This window comes from Fusarium oxysporum, chromosome II (assembly GCF_013085055.1).
Source record: "Fusarium oxysporum Fo47 chromosome II, complete sequence".
Taxonomy (NCBI): Eukaryota; Fungi; Ascomycota; class Sordariomycetes; order Hypocreales; family Nectriaceae; genus Fusarium; species Fusarium oxysporum.
In genome coordinates, this window is record NC_072841.1 from 4,483,144 (window position 1) to 4,500,238 (window position 17,095).

At 48.8% G+C, this 17,095-nt stretch overlaps 8 protein-coding genes across 8 annotated transcripts; 2 read left to right on the plus strand and 6 right to left on the minus strand.

Annotated features, from left to right (window-relative positions):
• Nucleotides 1–132: 132 nt before the first annotated feature.
• Nucleotides 133–1,402, plus strand: FOBCDRAFT_316165 (uncharacterized protein; the record flags this gene model as incomplete). Its single annotated transcript, XM_031174592.3, has 1 exon — nucleotides 133–1,402. The coding sequence occupies exon 1, from the start codon at nucleotides 236–238 to the stop codon at nucleotides 1,400–1,402; it is 1,167 nt and encodes a 388-aa protein (XP_031051377.2). The 5' UTR covers nucleotides 133–235.
• Nucleotides 1,403–1,657: 255 nt separating this feature from the next.
• Nucleotides 1,658–3,936, minus strand: FOBCDRAFT_177541 (heterokaryon incompatibility protein-domain-containing protein; the record flags this gene model as incomplete). Its single annotated transcript, XM_031174593.3, has 1 exon — nucleotides 1,658–3,936. Exon 1 carries the CDS (start codon nucleotides 3,887–3,889, stop codon nucleotides 1,658–1,660), a length of 2,232 nt encoding a protein of 743 aa, XP_031051378.2. The 5' UTR covers nucleotides 3,890–3,936.
• A 268-nt stretch (nucleotides 3,937–4,204) lies between these two features.
• FOBCDRAFT_289041 (glycoside hydrolase superfamily) lies at nucleotides 4,205–6,566 on the minus strand (the record flags this gene model as incomplete). The annotated part of the gene is made up of 3 exons (XM_059611737.1): nucleotides 4,205–5,452; nucleotides 5,663–6,489; nucleotides 6,554–6,566. The coding sequence occupies 3 exons, from the start codon at nucleotides 6,564–6,566 to the stop codon at nucleotides 4,316–4,318; spliced, it is 1,977 nt and encodes a 658-aa protein (XP_059464232.1). The 3' UTR covers nucleotides 4,205–4,315.
• Nucleotides 6,567–7,213: 647 nt separating this feature from the next.
• On the minus strand, nucleotides 7,214–8,755 carry FOBCDRAFT_216101 (uncharacterized protein). The gene has a single exon (XM_031174596.3). The coding sequence runs from the start codon at nucleotides 8,520–8,522 to the stop codon at nucleotides 7,446–7,448; it is 1,077 nt and encodes a 358-aa protein (XP_031051381.2). The 5' UTR covers nucleotides 8,523–8,755; the 3' UTR covers nucleotides 7,214–7,445.
• Nucleotides 8,756–9,371: 616 nt separating this feature from the next.
• FOBCDRAFT_18459 (S-adenosyl-L-methionine-dependent methyltransferase) lies at nucleotides 9,372–10,544 on the minus strand. The gene has a single exon (XM_031174597.3). It carries the CDS (start codon nucleotides 10,493–10,495, stop codon nucleotides 9,464–9,466), a length of 1,032 nt encoding a protein of 343 aa, XP_031051382.2. The 5' UTR covers nucleotides 10,496–10,544; the 3' UTR covers nucleotides 9,372–9,463.
• Nucleotides 10,545–11,066: 522 nt separating this feature from the next.
• On the plus strand, nucleotides 11,067–13,090 carry FOBCDRAFT_216103 (uncharacterized protein). The gene has a single exon (XM_031174598.3). It carries the CDS (start codon nucleotides 11,116–11,118, stop codon nucleotides 13,024–13,026), a length of 1,911 nt encoding a protein of 636 aa, XP_031051383.2. The 5' UTR covers nucleotides 11,067–11,115; the 3' UTR covers nucleotides 13,027–13,090.
• FOBCDRAFT_257620 (uncharacterized protein) lies at nucleotides 13,091–14,719 on the minus strand (the record flags this gene model as incomplete). The annotated part of the gene is made up of 5 exons (XM_059611205.1): nucleotides 13,091–13,535; nucleotides 13,608–13,668; nucleotides 13,728–13,972; nucleotides 14,049–14,058; nucleotides 14,162–14,719. 5 exons carry the CDS (start codon nucleotides 14,717–14,719, stop codon nucleotides 13,297–13,299), a joined length of 1,113 nt encoding a protein of 370 aa, XP_059464233.1. The 3' UTR covers nucleotides 13,091–13,296.
• A 662-nt stretch (nucleotides 14,720–15,381) lies between these two features.
• On the minus strand, nucleotides 15,382–16,985 carry FOBCDRAFT_18470 (S-adenosyl-L-methionine-dependent methyltransferase). Its single transcript, XM_031174601.3, has one exon. It carries the CDS (start codon nucleotides 16,917–16,919, stop codon nucleotides 15,411–15,413), a length of 1,509 nt encoding a protein of 502 aa, XP_031051386.2. The 5' UTR covers nucleotides 16,920–16,985; the 3' UTR covers nucleotides 15,382–15,410.
• Nucleotides 16,986–17,095: the final 110 nt, after the last annotated feature.

The window sequence follows — 17,095 nt, forward strand, 5'->3', positions numbered from 1 at the left end:
AGCTGAAAAAGAAGGAACTCAGTCAAAGTGCTTCCATATGACAGAATCCAGTCGTTTAAGATTCTCCCTCGTCTGTTTTCTTCTCTTCTCCTTTTCATCTTCCTTCATACACATCTGCATCTCCTCAGTTCTCACAAATCCTTCAATTTGTTGCCTCAAATAACTCAATCAATCTCAAAAGCCTGCACTCAACTACCGGCACTACCTTCCCGAAGCAAACCCTTCATTCAAAAACATGGTCTCTGTCAAGTTGGCGGCCATTGGTGCCCTTCTGGCAACTGCCCAAGCCCAGATTCGTCACCCCAATGAGGACCTAATTCTTGCCGATTGTGGCATTGGCGACAACAAAGCCCACCCTGGATGGTCTACTTCTCGCCAGGTGAACTGGTACCAGGACATTCAGTGGCCTGGCGATGTCTCCAAATTCCCCCCTCCATCTGACCTGGAGGTTGAAGTTCCTTACGCAGATGGAACCTACCCCTGGAATCCCAAGGGAACCACTGTCAAGCTATCTAACGGTGTCGTCTGGACAGCTTACATCAACCCGAGAATTGCTGACGGTCAACCAGCTGGGTCTGCAGTCACCACCAAAGAAGGTGGTCAAGAACTTACCTGCTATGCCTACCGTGGTCGCCCTGTCAGCGCAGCCATCAACACGACTGTCAACGCTGATGCGGTCTGCTTGACCGCCTTTGTCTGCAACCGTGATAACCGCGCCCCCCCTCGTCCCAGTGGCATGGAAAATCCCACTTCTACCTTGGAAACATCTCCTGCCCCCCCTGCCGCGACTACTTTTGTCTCACAGCCGCCAGCAACGCCTAGTCCTACAGGTGGTGAACCAAACCCTCCGGCTGATCCCAATGCTGGGAAGCTGTTTGTGTCTATTCTCCTCAGCCCTCGTTTCATCAACTGGCCAAACACATGGCAAGCCTTCATTGAGAAGTTCTCCTGGGATCGGGACTCTGGAAAGTGTGTTACTGAGCCGGTCAAAGGGGACGGATACACCATCAACATCGACTGTGCTGGCATCCAGATCGATTCTGACTCTCATATGACGCTGATATTGATCAAAATTCTCCATGAAATTGGCATGAGTAGCACTTTCTTCAACCAGAACCCGACCGTGCCAGGAAAGCGTAACTCCACGGCGGATCATTGGGTGGTCATGCCCGAGTCCTTCAGTCTCCAGGCTATTGATGTTTCTCATCAGAAGACCATCGGCTATCTCGCATACAACACAACATACGACAACTTCCTCGCTGGTCCATGTTCATCTTGCCAATCTGAGCGATTCAACAAGGACTTCTTTGATCCGGCTCTGGAAGCCGTCAAGGGTACTTACCCGCTCTACAACAGCTACAACATTCAGGCCCAGTGCAGCCCCTGGATGGCATGCTGGTGAAATGGGGACTGAAGGATCTTTTATCTGTATTAAGTGCATAAGGAATTCTACGGCGCGTGTAGGTCATGTCGGTTATGAGGAATGAACAAGGGGATGGTCAATTTTGGTGGTTTATATGGTATTACTTCCTTCGCTTCTCGACATGTATTTCAATGAGTTAACTCGACTCTATGATGGGCCATAATTAAATCATTCACTACAAGCACAACCGAACTTCAGTCAAAATATTTGTGGCGAACCGAATGAGGCCACTTCTCAAACTAGATGAACATCTCTCCAGGAGGACTCGCCAGTGCCAGTGATGTGCTCTCCAAACATAGCGCCATGAACATAAGCGTCTCCGACAAGCTGAAAGCGGCTCTCTGAAGGGCCTGATCTTCTAAGGACCAAGGGGGCTGCACAGCCAGCGACGATCATGATTTTATCCCCGGCCTTGGCCTGAAGAGGAACTAGACATAAGTAGCCTCGAATGGTTCTCGCAATACGTCTGCTTGCAGCAAGATTGACACGTAATAAGGCTCCGAAGGGAGCGGATATCTCGGCCCAAGAAGCGAACTTGGCAGTCTTCTCTGATTCAGTGTCAACCCGAACACTGGGGTCGTGGCGTAAGCCAAGCTCAAACAATAATGGGATCATATCACCAGATTTGGGGAGGGTATTGGTAGAGTCTCGAGTATTAGCCAGGGTCCAAAGTGGCTCTAAGGCATCGAATTGATCGTACATAGATGGGTTCTTGAGCTGATAAGCGATCAGGGCTTGGATAGTGACAAGAAGCATCCACTTAGAGAAGGACATGGCTAGATGTGATGGTGCGGGCCGCTGGGATAAGTCGCAGTCCATAATAAGAGTCCGCCAGAAAGCTTCAACTATTGGTTGGCCCGTAGGTATATAGGTTGTGCCGCAGTGAAGAAGCATCTTCATCGTATCGTTAAACTTCCCTTGAATAACATCAGACCAGCTCTCACCGAGTTCTTCGATTGTGCCTAGATGAGGACTAAAAATTTTAATGTTTAGATGGAGGAGAGACCTGTCGATTGTAAAGTCTGCTTCTTCCCTCGCGGCGGCATCGAATGGAAGCATTCTGGTATAGTTGGGGCCAAGAACGGGGACATGAACTGTCTCGAAAGAGGGGATCCAGGTTGGTAAGTCAGCTGGCACGGCACGGCTGGTGATACCGGCGAGGGATAGGAGATGTAGGGATTTTGTTTCTCTAAAGAAGCTGATGCCCAGATCTATAAGGATGTCATTGTTAGGAGATTTGTAGTCTACAATGACGTCGAGCCGAGGTCTCCCTTTCGCACGCTCCATGAAGTTTACGATTCCAAGCAGAGAGTAAACACGATCTCTGGGAATAGTCGCCTTGAAGCCGATGCTACTTAGCAATAGCTCGAGCAGCAGCTTTTTAGGATGGTCTTGGCGTATCCCAACAGAATAATCAATGCTTCTCAGAATCTCCTTGTACCGACTATTCTTGTCCTGGGCCCATTGGCGAGTAACATGAAGGCCAGCAGCGTGAACAAGAGAGTAGATTAAAGGCGCGGTTTCTGATCCGGAGCCCACAGTAAACAAACCGATAAGGGCACCGGACATGTTGATCAGCCCAGCTGTGTCGCCAACCGAATCCCATGCTGTCTCGTGATGGCCGATGAGAACTCTTGGATTGCGAGAGAGGGCAACTTCTTGAAGCATCCAGACACGTCCGAACCACGGCCTTGTGTAGATATCTCGAAGAGTCAGCCAGTCGTTCTCGGTAAGATTTGGAAGGCCATTCCTTTTTAAGAGCTCAGGATCATTCATGATATAAGCATCGCCGTATGACTGAACCCTTCCCCATTCTATGATCTTAGACTCAGCGCCTTTCGCAATCTTTTGAACGAGTTCGATAGCCCTAGCTGTTTGATCTGTGGCGAGACCAAGCCATATTATTGTCTCGGCGGCTCCGTTGTATATTAGATCCATTATTGCTACTTGAGCAGAGCGCTCGGGGAGACTTCTCTGGTTGATGCAGATTCCATCGACCCAGAGGTACTGGCCTGATCTTGAGATGCGTAATTGCTTGATTGCATGGTGTAAATTTGGTAATACGGGAAATGGCCTTGCATTCAAAAGAATTGAACTTTGGTCAAAGATTGTGTTCTGTGTAACCGGACCCCAGGTGTAAGAAAGGGCGATGTATGGCGGACATTCATCGAGTTTGAAGGTATGGAGAGTGAGATTAGGTGATGAGTTGGATGCTGAATCTGACAGATGAATCAGGCGTATATGCTGATCGAAAATGCTGTCGTCGTAGCTGAACCCGAAAAGCGTCTGAGAGACGTTAAAAAGAGCATTCGAAAGCGAGTCATATATATATTGCGATGTGGTTACGAGAAGGCTTCGGAGATGTTGAGCGTTGACGATGAGCGCTATTATGGTGGCACCAGCAGCTAGATGAAATGGCTGGATTTGAGCTAGTAACTGAGTACTGGATCTCAATCCGACCCTCATTTTGGCAGGAAGTCGCAAAGTTGACGACACATCTCCGAAAGCCTCACGGCTTTGTTGTAAGTGCTAAGATGTGAGCTGTTGAATGTGCTTAGCCGCATTTGGTGACAGCATTGGGCCAGCCTTAAAGCCGAAAAGATCAAATCCCAGAACAGGGATTGGGCAAGCGACATCATAACTTCTATGTAGTTGGCATAAATGTATCTTTTCCTGAATGTATGAAGCAAATCGTGCTGAGATTGACGGAATTTTTAAAAGAAGAGTAGTACCATCCTTTGTGCAGGCGATGTTAAGACCTTGTTCGCAAGTGGACTGCCTCTATAACACAGGTCTATTCGTTTTATCGTAGTGAACTGCGAAGGGCTATATAGTCGCTATCGCTCGCAAATGTGAAAGTCATCTGTCCCTTGGCCAGGTTGCTTTCTATGTCTAATCATCAAGCCCATCCGAGTAGTACTCAAACTGTTTTGGCACTGGTGCATCTTGTCCACCAGGTCCATCTGGATCAACGTCTTCGTTCTTTGCTTTCGAACCACTTTTTACCGCCGCCGGTAGTACTGGTTGTGTAGCCTGTGCAGGCGCCGACAACAAATGCCCTCTCAACAACTTGGTCATCTCCCTGGCCCACTCCCATGGCCGTTCCTTTCCTCCAGGCAAACTGTTGAAGTACTCCCAGCCCATGATTCCTCCAAACGATCCATATCGGCCCCGCAACGTTGTGAGCACCATATTGAGAGGGTTCATCGGCACATAGCCGCTTCCATTCTCGGGATTGGTGACAAGTCCTATGACGATCTTCTCTGGTGGCCAGCCCTTGCGGACCATGAGATCGTACATAAGGGGATTACTGCAATCTCCCCAGCCGCAGTAGAATTGCGTGTTGTACCAGGCGATATCACGTCCGCGCATCACTTCGAGAGCCTCGTAGTCAAAGCCGCTGAGATTCTTGGTGAAGTCAAGAAGAGACATGGCGACTGGTGCCAGAGTGATGATGAAAGCTGGCCCAAAGTCGCAGCGTAGACGGTCTATCAGCCGCACAATTCCTCCTAGGGTCATCTCCTCTTCGACATCCAAATCCAGGCCGTCCAGACCGCGCTCTCGAATCATGTCTTTCACGGGACCATAGTACCGATCAAACGTCTCTTGGTCGGCATCCAGGCGTGCATAGCTGCCCTTACAAGCACCACCCAGCATGCCCATCACCTTCACACCTGAGGCTTGCAGTACACGTAGTTCAGCCCACATAGTCTGAAAAATGGGGTGAGATGGGTGATAATCATTGAGCGTGATCTTTTGAGGATCATCGTTGATGTGAATGGCGGCGACAATGACGTGGGTTATGGCGATACCGGGTTGTGTGATGAGAGAGAGGGGAGAGATGAGATTTCCCGAGGAGTCATGATGAGTTTGGTAATATGTGATCAGCCGCGGCAAAGGATTGGCGGAAGGGGGAAGAGGGGGCATCGTATATTTGTTTGTGAGGTTGTTGATGGTGGGGATGAGCTGGCATTCTTGGAGCTTGTTGAAGTTGTAAGCAGCCCCGGAGCTCAGGTGGAGCTCCCGCCGCTGAAGGTTTCGGTTCCAGCGGGTAGACAGCCACTAAGCTTGGCAGCTACAGGGCCTAGTCCCTCCCTGTCTAGCTGAAGATCATATTTCTATCCAACAAACTTGATTTAAGATTACTGCCTATGGATTAACTGACAATGGGTATCTCTTTTTCTCAAACTAAAAGTCCTGAACTCGAGTCTGTTCCTTTTCCAAATCCTGCACCCTAACCTTCTTGCCGACACATCTTCCAGGATGCCAGATAGCAAAAAGCAAGACAGCCAATGCCACAGGAGCAAACTCCAGACAAGCAAAGAAGATCTCGTTCGAATACAAATGTCCCCCAAGGCCTTCAGCTGTCTCTGCTAGACGGAAGCAGGTTCGAAGATAAATCATGATGGTAGCCACTCCGAAAGCAACGCAGAACAAGCTGAGCTTCTTGCCGCGCGAACTAACCTCCCTTCGAGCACGGAAAAGGAATGAAGCCGTGAGGACAACGAACACACCGAGAGAGAAAACCTGGTAAGCCAAACCTCCAAGAAGAATGTTATTGGCGTCAGTTGGATCATCTCGGTTCGACTGTCTTACACCAATCAGAGCAGCACCAGTGATCTGCACAACCGTAGCAATAACATCAGAAGTGATAAAGAACCAAAGGATAAACTTTGGTGGCAAGAATGAATATCGTCTTCCAAGTCGAGGGATCAGTGCGGAGAGGATAGTGTACACGCCCGCGGCGAGGAACACAGGCGCCGTGACGATGAAGAAGTAGTTGAGGATAAAGTACAGCAGATGGTACGGATCCTTCTTGGCTGAGAGCGAGCGAGCAACGTAGCCCACGATCTCAAAGAGAAGACCGATTGGGAATGTGATAAAGTACCAGCTGCGAAAGCGGATTGTTTGAACGAGATGGACGACGAGGAAGAGGGCGAACCAGGCTGCAGCGAAAACGGCGAGAGAAAACGCGGGTGTGTAACCGTAAATGATTACAGGCGTATCCCACTCGCCGTTAGGGTTGGGAAAGTTTGGGTCGACATAGCCATTAATTGGGCGTTCTCCTGAGTCTTGTTAGTATCTAGCGTAGGTATCACAGGGATATGTCCAGTGCAATTGCGAACATACCAGAGCTGCTCATGATGAGGATGAGTGAAAAGTCAAAGCTAATACTTGATAATCACGAAATAGTCAGATGTAACACAACATTCTTCAGCGGTGGACGTTGGATCTTTAAATCCTACGGCAGGACCCTTCACATTCAGCTTTGATATAAGCTTCTTTAGTGTATGGAGAGACGAGCGCCAAACCCCTGGTCCTGCCGCAAAGTCATGAATCATCATTTTGGAGCTATTCCCCAGAATGGAAATGGGTGACCCTGGGCCACGCACCCGTCAAAATGCCCAAGGGTCTCAATAATCGTTTACATTTGGCGAAAAACGGTCCCTGACGATTTGGTTTCCTTTTTGAGAAAGGGGATATGTCTAGAAGACTCTATGTTGTGGGAATGAAAGACGCATGTCTTGGACAGTGACATTCAGAGGGAAAGCCACTTGACATAAACGAGAAGACAATTTATGAGTAGATTGGCAGCTGATATAGTAAATTGCTCCAAGTTTTTGTTTGTTTGAGGAACAGAAACAAAGCCTGCGGTCTTCTCAGATGAAATATTCCATTAAGATTAGGCATCTTGCGATGTAGAAGGGCCCTTCAGATTTGTTGAACCTCAAGGGAGCTTCACATGAAAGGCCTAGTAGTCTTCTGCACAGACACTAAGAAATTAATCAACCGCTGTCAATTCTTGGCATTGTGTCATTGACATTGGATCCATAGCTGTTAAAGGCTGGGCTACTTAAGCGACCGTTGCCGAAAAGACGAATCACAAGCATTCCTTTAGACGACAACCTCAACTTTGAGGATGCTGAACAATGCTTTCTGATTGCGGGTTGAAGACCCTCTATCAACCGAGATCCGAGTTGAGTCTAATCTCCCCTGTATCTATCCCGAATACTTCGCCAGTCTATGACCCTTTGACCAAATCATCACCCATGACCTCCTCAAAAATACCCTTTCTAACCTTCTGTAACTCCGTACGGGCTTCATCCATCTCTTCACCCTTCCTCTTGAGCTCTTTACTCAAATGATACTTCCTCTCTTTCGCCTGACTCAAACAGTTGTTCAAAGCCGCTGTGCATCGCGCTACCTCCTGTCGACCACCGGTGATATCTACCTTTCCCCAGACATCGCCCAGGTTAGACGTGACCTCCATAGTGCGGGGATTGGCCTCAGGTGGCAGCTCAATCACATCCGCACCGAGCTGTACTAGCTGATCAACCGTCATCTTACTCTGTTGAACAAGTTCCCTGCCCTTATTTAGAGCTCGAAGATGATTCATGTCTCCGGATTGTAGAGCCTTGTCGACCTGTTGTAGTCCAGCTGTCATTGTCGCTGTTGCTTGCTCGAGCAGACCTAATGCTTTTTGATGTAGTTCGAGGGCCGTCTTTGTAGTGACATAAGCAGATAGTGCGTTATTACTCTGCTGTTCCTTTGCGTCCTCTTCCGGAAATTCTGGCGTTGGACCTGAAAAGATATCATCATAAATATCGTCGAGCTGTTTCTGAAGATCGAGGTAACTCTGCATGCTCTGGTCGAGATCGTTCTTTTTCCGAAGCTCTTCATTCAGCTTAGCCTTGACACTCGAATTGTGCTCTGATGCCAGATGCGCCTGTTGAAGTGTGTTGTGGTAATTTTGCTCTTCCCTCTCAGCCTGACCTGTAAATGAGTTCTCTTTACCGCTGGCTTTGTAAAGAAACTTCATTACATGGCCATCGCGGTATTTCTTATGCGACTCAAGATCAGCTAAACGCTTGCGATCTAATCCATCGAGTTCTCGGTTAGATTCTGATAATTGTGACTCGAGGTCTGAGACGATCTTTTGTTGTAGAGAAAGATCAGTGCGAATATGTTTCGTTTGTTCTAGCAGGCTTAACAACTCTGCTGTCCTTGGGAAGGCTGCTTTTATTGCGTCTTTGATGTCCGGCATTTGGATGTGAGAATTGAATGAAGGTGGTGGGTTGGGTTCCATGACTGCAGCCATGATTGAGTTGGAGAAGACTTTTTGAAACGTGAATGCACTCTCAGGCTGAGACTCATCAGATGACAATGAAATCAGATGATGCCTAAATGAACCAACAAGGCGTTTATAGCGGCAGGGCAAGAGATGCACTCGAGATACAAGTTGAAAGTATAAAAGTTTGCTTGGATCCAAGTTACTTATATTTTGCTTCGTATAAGCTAATTACAATAACCGCCTCAAGCAGAGGAGATAGGCCTTCATAAACCGCGCAGAACAAGGCAAGACATGAGTCGAACGCTGCAGGAGGATTCACTATCACGACCCAAAATATATGCAATAAAAAGGCAGAACTGTGAAGCCTGTTCGCCTCAAATTATTACTGCAACCAATCATATTGCACCTTCTAGAAAAAACGACAAGCAAGAGAATTTTCGCGTGGCCTTATGCAGCAGGTAAGCCAGCGATCAAAGCCTGGGATTATTCCATGCAGCTCTCTCATCTGCGGCATGACATCAGTGTACAATTATCGGGCGATTTAGGATGAACCAGGGTGTTGCATTCATGCCAAGCTACGCGGCTCTGAGGAGTTTTTCCGGGTGACAACCTCGAATCTCCGAACTACAGTAGACTACTATTTGTTCCTCTTTCAATGCAGTCATGATAATCTCCATTATCGGGGTATAATGCGCGGCAATAGCGGCTCTCGGATGAAACTGGAGAGTTGGCTTGGCGCAGGTTGGGCTGGGGACATCGTCCTCCTCACTCTCCTTCTCTATCATCCATAAAGCGACTGTACTCCCAGCGAGGATCTCATTCTCATGCGAATTCGTGTCGCTGGAATCGAATTTCCTTGGTGTTAGAGACGAGCTGAGAGTGGTGCTGATGATAGAAGTCTCAAGCTGGCCAGACCGGGTTGAAGATGTGGTTGGATAAAATACGTTGTGCGATCGTTATGTTGGACATTATGTAAAATAAATGTTGTTCTCGCGGAACGCCAAAAGAAGTCGTAAGAAGTCGTTTTCGTCACACTTGGCTGATCGTGCTTCAGAGAGTTCAGTCTTCTCAAGGACATGCTCAATCTTGCTCCGGATGAAGCTCTTGAGAGTGGCCTTGCTAACGGGAATTCCGCATACAGACTGGTGAGCGTCTATTGTGTCTTCGCTGTCACGGAAGAACTGCAAGTCTTGCTCGCTGACTTTTTCGGGATCCATAGCCGCCCAAGTGATCCAGTTTCGCTGGCAGAGCTCCTCCGAATCAATGAAGCTAGCTCGTAGAGTCTTGTTCTTCCTCGAGAAACAGATACGTAACATGCCGTCTAGCTCCTGTATGTTGGCGGCAGGCACTTCTGGTCGTGGCTCAAGTCTCACGACAACGGATTCGACTTCGGGTGGCGGCGAGAAGTTGTTCTTGCCGACCTTGGCAATCAGGGCGACTTTGGAGGTGAATTGTGTGTTGACGGAAAGGCGAGAGTATAAGGAATCGCCAGGTCGAGCGCATAACCGTAGTCCAAATTCTCGTTGGACCATAAGAATGCTGACGCGTGGAGGCCGAGGCAGAGAGATGAGCTTGGAGATGATGATGGACGAAATCTGGTACGGGGTATTGCTAATGCAAACATCGAAGGGTGGGAGTGCTTCTGGGAGATCCAATTTGGCGAAATCGCCCATGATAATTTCCAACTTTTGCTGCTCGGGCTTGCCTTGGACTCTTTTTGTTAACTCGGCTCCCATGCGTATGTCGAGCTCTACGGCCTTGACCGCTTTGGCTTGTTCTAGAATGCGTGTGGTGAGGACGCCGGTTCCAGGACCGATCTCGAGGACGGTGTCGGTGGGTTTGAGGTTTGCCTTTGCGACAATCATATCGGCGATGCCAGGGTTCTTCAAGATGTGCTGGCCAATATTCGTGTTGTATTTGAAGATTGACTTCCGAGCTTCAGGCTTATCGTATGGCCCCTTGCGGGCACCGCCGCGCCTGCTATCTGACGATTTCGGCATTGCGTTCTTGACTGTGAGTGAGAGACGGCAGGGTTTTCCTCTTTTTTTTTTCTGGTGGTGTACTGAAGCATCTCGTAGGGTGGGGCACCCCGCGATTATATTTTTAGTGGGTCATGATGTGCGGAATAACCACTACTCCGTATGCTTGCGATGCACATTGAGTTATCAATATCTCTACAAGATAGCATATCACCTTGTCTATATCGAAGAGACAAAGCATTGTTAGACAGTATTTGGCTTCCATCTTGAACTTTAATCCAGGTATATAGATAAGGACGTAAAGTCTGGCTCTAATCACCTGTCTGGTATCACCCATGGTTGGACAAGAAACTCAGTCATGAAGTCCGTGCTAGAGATTGAACACAATCGAAATCCTGGTATGTCTGGTTAGCCGCCATAAACAATCAAAAGAACAAGTGATCGACAGTGGCCTTCCTAAGTTGTAAGGCTGTTGCTCGTTGGTGATCTTTGAGTCAAGATGCCTGTGACGACTTTTCCGTGATTTGCCGACCCTTTGCCGCCAACGGAGCTTCCCTGCTTTGGTAGCTCCATCTTCAAACCTATAGTGCAACTTGTAGTATGAGGTAGAACCTCGCATCGCCAATCATTTCTCAAAGCAAATGGCTTCACCGAGAGCCCGTCTGCCTCGTGCAGGCAAACTCGGGGTTTTGATACCGAGATCAAAGCCTCACGGTGTCTCGATATGTCCATTCTGCTGCATTACATCAAGGCCACGAATACGACCTCGTCGCGCTATCCTCGGAAAACGTTTCTACACTGTGTCGACGAATCCTCGTGCCGAGCTTGAACAACATCTTCTCGATATTCAGAAACTCGCACCGTCTTTGGTGAATCTTTCAAGATTGCAATTGGCACTACAGGGCCTGCGGCAAATACCTGGTCAGGAAGCTGTGAGGGTTGCGATCTTGGGACTGGCACCTGGTTCGAACGCGGGACAGACTGCGAAAAATGTTCTGAGGGTTTTAGTAACGGATCCGCTGCAGGATGAGCAAGAATGGGAGCGCCAATTGAAGGATCATGACCCAAAGAACCCCCTCGTTGTTCGAATCCGGTCCACTGCAGAGCAACAGAGTACCTTAACAGTCACCAGAACGAGTCTTTTGAGTGAGGTCAATGTATCCTCGGCGGAATGGAATAACCTCAACTTGGAGCTACTATTCATGGAGACGCATCTTCCCGAGTTCGCCAGAGATGAGCAAACACGGGCTATCGAGGTCGAAGAGTCTGTTCTGGTGCCCAAGGTCGGCATTCCATCGGCTGAAGATCGAGTAACACCAGTTACTACACCTGTGCACAGGGCGATTCTTGTCGGTGATGGGTTTGAAGGAGCTGTCAATGTCACATCGGTACCAGTTGCCAAGGAAGAGGAGTCTGTGCTAAAAGTGGTTGATTTGAGAGGTGTTGACTCGAAGCAGCTCGATACACCCTTTGCGCTTGTTGATACATCACTTGCCGAGAGGGGAGTGTCACTCTTTCGTCAGAGTTCCAGCAATGCCATTGAGTATGAGCGGCTTTGGTTCAACAGTAACTTCCCTGCCTTAACAACATGGCTTAAGTCAGGAATCAGCTCCCCCGATGGCACCACGAAACCCGCAGTGCGAGGGCTCATTACTTCTCTGTTGAACAACATTTTGGCGCGATGCGAGGAGGAAAATCGTCGTGAAATCAGGGAGACTTACCAGGCTGCTCCCACTCTGAACGGTCAGGAGCCAGACTTCTCCCCTGTACTGATTCAAGCAGCTGGTGCATGGTCACAGCAAGCTCATGCAGAGTTACAAGACGAGCTTGACTTGGCGTTCACAGGCCGAAGATGGCGAAAGCTAGGATGGTGGCAACTATTCTGGAGGGTTGATGATGTTGCCATGCTCACAAACGATATGCTCAACCAGCGGTTCCTACCAACAGCAGAGCGAGAGCTTGTTTATTTAACCGGGAAGATCGCACAAGCTGCAAATGCGGACCAAAGTTATCCTCAACCACACTCTGTGAACGATAGCGACGCAAACATTGAGCTGAAGCGGCTTGGCCCAGGAGAGTTGGAACCATTGGCACCAGTGAACAACCGACCGGCACTACCAAAATGGCCCGGCCATATTGCCTTTACCCGAAGGTATCTCCAAAACGAGACTGTCCCTGCGCTACAAGCTCTCGCACAACGCTTGGTTGTGCAGTCGTTAGGGACATCTGGACTTACAACATCCCTCGCCGCTCTTCTCTATATCTCTTCCTTCTCCTCGACAGTATACGAAGCCGGTGCTGTAGCAGCACTAGGTATAGTCTGGAGTTGCAGCCGGTTACAGAAGAAATGGGATGCAGCGCGAACATTCTGGGAGGGCGAAGTGCGAGAAGAAGGCCGTAAGGCTCTCCGAGGCGTCGAGGACAGTGTTGCAGAGGTTCTCAGCCACGAGAAGCAGCAGGAAAAGCCAGTTGTAGACCAAAAAGGTGATGAGATTAATGAGGTTCGCGAGCTGGTAGTCAAGGCCCAGGAAGCTCTTGGACGAATGAAATAAAAGGGGAACCTGTACAGTATGGACTGAAAAGCATTGGACTTAGAAGGTGACGAGATACCAGGCGTAAGACACGCCTTCATTTTTGTAATCTAGTCAATCTCAAAATACCACCCTCTACTGTGAGGTCTTGCAAGCCTCACAAGGCATATCCCCCTTCTAGACTGGTATCAACCTAAGCCTGTTCCACTCATTTTCCCAAAATCGAGGCATGCCCATTGTAAAATTCCAAGCCCGAACGCCAAAAACTCGCATATTTCTATTATGTCTTGTTTATCGTCCTCCTCGTCCGCCTGCGCGCGCTCGGCTGACCGTCGCGCGACCTCTGGCAAGACCGACACCACGACCACGTACGTTACGGCTGCGGAACATAGGGGCATTGCGAAGCATGTCGGGAACGATGAAGAAGCGTACGTGTGAGCCACGGATGTAAACTTGGTCGAGATGGGAAACGCGGCCGTCGCGAGCGGTGACGGTGATGTCCTTTAGTTGAACGTTCATGTTGTCCTCAGCTGCGATGTGTCAGCAAAAATTCAAGCTTTCAAGACAATTGAAAAGAAAGGATAGCAAGAGAGGGGGCGTACCGTCAAGAAGCTTGCCACGGTAAGTCTGACCGGAAGTGATTTCGAGCGTCACAATATGGCCCTATAAGGCAAAGTTAGCTTGATAGCTCAATCAGGAGTGCCATCTAAAGGAGTACGGACCTGCGCCTCATTCAGGAGCTTAATAGGAATACCGATTGTGGAAGTCATGTTTGTGGTTGGGTGTGATTTTCGTGTTGTCGCGTGTACACAAGGCCGAGGCTGAGCTGGAGCTTGGTATATCGTGAAAAATGGCGAGGCTTGGTGGTGAGGGATGTTGGAGAAGTGGAGAAGAGTTGATCCGAGCCCGCAAGAGTTTCGTTTGACACTGTGTAAAGTACGTGATCTGGGCAGGAAAAGCACAGTGCCTGTGTTTCACAGTTTCTGAGAGTATTATATGCTTTTTCCATGCAAATGAGATTCGACATGATCGCTGAAACATACTACTATTTCCCTAATTAACGCCATAAACTTGAAATGCCGTCCAGATAACATAAGAATGCCACACGGGACTATAGAGTGTCTAACCACTTGTTCACTTTCGCCTTATTGCTGACTTGCTTCCTCTTATCCACATCCAACTTCTTTCCATGCTTCTTCTTCTCCTTCTGTTTCTTTGATGTAGTTGATTTCCGCTTTGGTGCATTGGAATTCGATATCACTACGACAGTTTCTGTAGTGTCTGCTTCTGCTTGCAGCGCTCCGCTCATCAACATGCTATCCTCGGTCGTCTTTGTTGAAACGACAAGTTGATCATTCTGCTGACCGTACACTTCTTGTGTAGAGACTGGAGGATCACTGGTTGTTGGTGTTGTCACGGTAGAGCAAGTTGATAGCTCTGGAGCTTGACTGGACCCTTGACTGGTCGCCTCATTGACACTCATGGATTGGTAATGAATGTATCCGCCTTGAACATTCGGCACAATCGAATTTCTCCCAGTTGGCGGTATTGATGAGATGTCCTCGAATGAGATATATCGAGCTCGATAGTAGTACAGTCCCGAGTTGTGGAGAGCCCATTCCGACCACCGAGATCGCCCGGGCAATGGCTCAATGGCTTTCGATGCAGGAGTTGAAGGTTGGGACTCATGCGCAGTGTGTCTTTTGTTCACCATATTCGTGATGCGGCGGTCGCTTAGCATTCCAGAACGGAAATAAGTGCACGAGAACACGGGTACGTTAAAGAGATATAATCCAGGGATATCCCTCCAAGCAAAGGACAGCTGCGTCGGGTCGCAAACTCGAGGTTCGCAGATAATCCTAACGCATTTCCTCACCCGACAGCCTCACTCTTCTCGCTGGGTGCCGAAAGGAAGCCTGCATGCAGGAGACACACAAAAAACGACCTCTCGTGTTTCCAGGAACCCGTGGGTCGTCGAGGTATGGTGAATGAGTCCCTGATTGGGTAAGAGATGAGCAGATTATTCATATAGTTGGCTGAGAATCGTAAAGGCGTGTTTTGTGAAAGCTATGAGCGTTGAACAGGTGTCACTGCATCTCCCAATTGAACAGCTGCGCTTTGACTAATCCTGCGAGGTACCTGATCTGGCAAGTCGAGCATGGATGGCCTCAGTCAAGTCCGCCTTGTCAGCTGCCTGTCGCGTGCGGCGGAATTTCGAACCAGAATGGACGCATGAAGTTAGAATATCGTCCTTGCGAATAGGAGTTTTGTAATTGAGGTAACGGACATCACAATGATAACAATCACAATGCTGACTGAAGGCACAGCCATCGATTGGACTGCAGCAGACTGGTTTGGAGAAATTGATACGTTGAACTCACAACCGCTTATCGGCGATTCTCTTATTATTGCTTCTCTGCAGTCTCCTCGACCACTCCCTCTTTCTGGGTATCGTTCTCCTGCTTCTGTTTCTTCTTTGCTGCCAGCTTCTCCCTTGTTTGTTGCTTGCGAGCCTGCCTGTTGAGGCTTCCAATCACTCCACCCTCTTTTCCGCATGGCCACTTCGCCTCAGCTGCTGCTTCGTCTTCCTCGGTCCACTCTCGAGGCAGAACAGCGAAGGTGAGATATGACGTGTGAGTCTTGAGATCGTTCTCAGGTCTATGGTAGAGATTGCCATGCATCCATGGTTTGCTATCTTCAGCAGCCTTTCCATTGGCGTCGGTCTTGGGTGAATTTGAGGCAGGGGTATCTACATCCATTGCTGATGAGTCGTCGTCACCGTCCGTTGACTTGAAATGCACCTTATGGAATTCTTTCGTCTTTCGATTGATCTCCTTGAGCCTTTGCATGGCCTCCTTCACGTTGGCTGGTGTTTGGACATTGCCCCTTTCCGCAGGAAGATTTGCTCCGACTCGCTCACGAATAGTGTTGATCCGTCGAGCTGAGATTTCCACCATGTCAATGTCCTTCCAGCCAAGAAGCCGAAGCTCCTCAATTGTTCTTGTAACTTGCTCAATACAAGGAGAGAAGGTACAAATATGAACACTTCTTTTGGGGTCCAGAGGTGAGACCCATTCAGGGGTGTCGGCATTCTCGCTTTCCTTCTCTAGCTTATCGGGCTTCTGTCTTGAAAGGTGATGAAGCGCTTCCCAAGGCGCAGGGAGATCAAGAAAGACTGATGTTGCTTGGGGAGACTTCCCGTCCACATTGAATCCTTCTCCATACACATCGCGATGTGTCAATTGCACGACACCATCTAGCTTATGCTCGTGAATTTCTTCTTGCATCTTAATATATCGAGGCTCGTGGTATTCAAAACTGAAAACCTTTCCCTTCTTATCGTTCTCGTCCTTGGGGTAGCCATTGTACACAGCACGCGCAGAGGCATGTGTAAAGCTTCCACTGCCGGCTCCAGCTTCAATGATTCGAGTACCGGGAACTGCTCGTATTCTTTGAAGGATGTAGCTATAATCGGGAGTATACACGACTTGAGTTCGATGAGGCAGACTGCTTGTCCAGAGCTCGGGAGTCGGTCGAAGGATATGGATAAAACCACTTGCAGCTGCGACAGCCTTTTTGGCAGGCTTAGACGTCACATCTGCTACATTATCGTCTGGGCCAGTCGTTGTCGGTGTGTCATCATCTGTCGCTTCGCGGCGGCGCTTTCGCCCTCTTGAGCCGGTGTCGACATTTGATGCACGAACTTGGGATCCCCAAGGAATACCAAGAAGTGTCGAGTGAGGGAAAGATCCGAATCGCGTGTTTAAAGTTGCACCCTCGAGGTATCCATCGACTGCGCCAGTCGACTGTTCCAGTGTAATGGGCTGAAGGTTATCTCTGGAAAGAAGAACAATTGCCAAGTCACCAGTGGAAGTTGTAGTTCCTGGCTCCAGGAAAGGAGATGGTTGAACCATTGATGCGACTGCAAGAACAGGCGTGTCGTAAGAATCGAGTTGGTATAAGGTAGGTAAAGATTAGACTAGATTTGCAAAGACGAGGCAGAAAAATATTTCCAGGATACGCACGAGGCTGAACAATTAGCGTTGTCCCCACTGAAAGCCTTAGTGAGGGGCACTCAATGTGACACTAA

What these genes read in the sequence shown, in the direction of transcription:
- FOBCDRAFT_216101 (XM_031174596.3), bottom strand. Translation starts at nt 8,522, where the DNA reads ATGGCTGCAGTCATGGAACCCAACCCACCACCTTCATTCAATTCTCAC.
- FOBCDRAFT_18459 (XM_031174597.3), bottom strand. Translation starts at nt 10,495, where the DNA reads ATGCCGAAATCGTCAGATAGCAGGCGCGGCGGTGCCCGCAAGGGGCCA.
- FOBCDRAFT_216103 (XM_031174598.3), top strand. Translation starts at nt 11,116, where the DNA reads ATGGCTTCACCGAGAGCCCGTCTGCCTCGTGCAGGCAAACTCGGGGTT.
- FOBCDRAFT_18470 (XM_031174601.3), bottom strand. Translation starts at nt 16,919, where the DNA reads ATGGTTCAACCATCTCCTTTCCTGGAGCCAGGAACTACAACTTCCACT.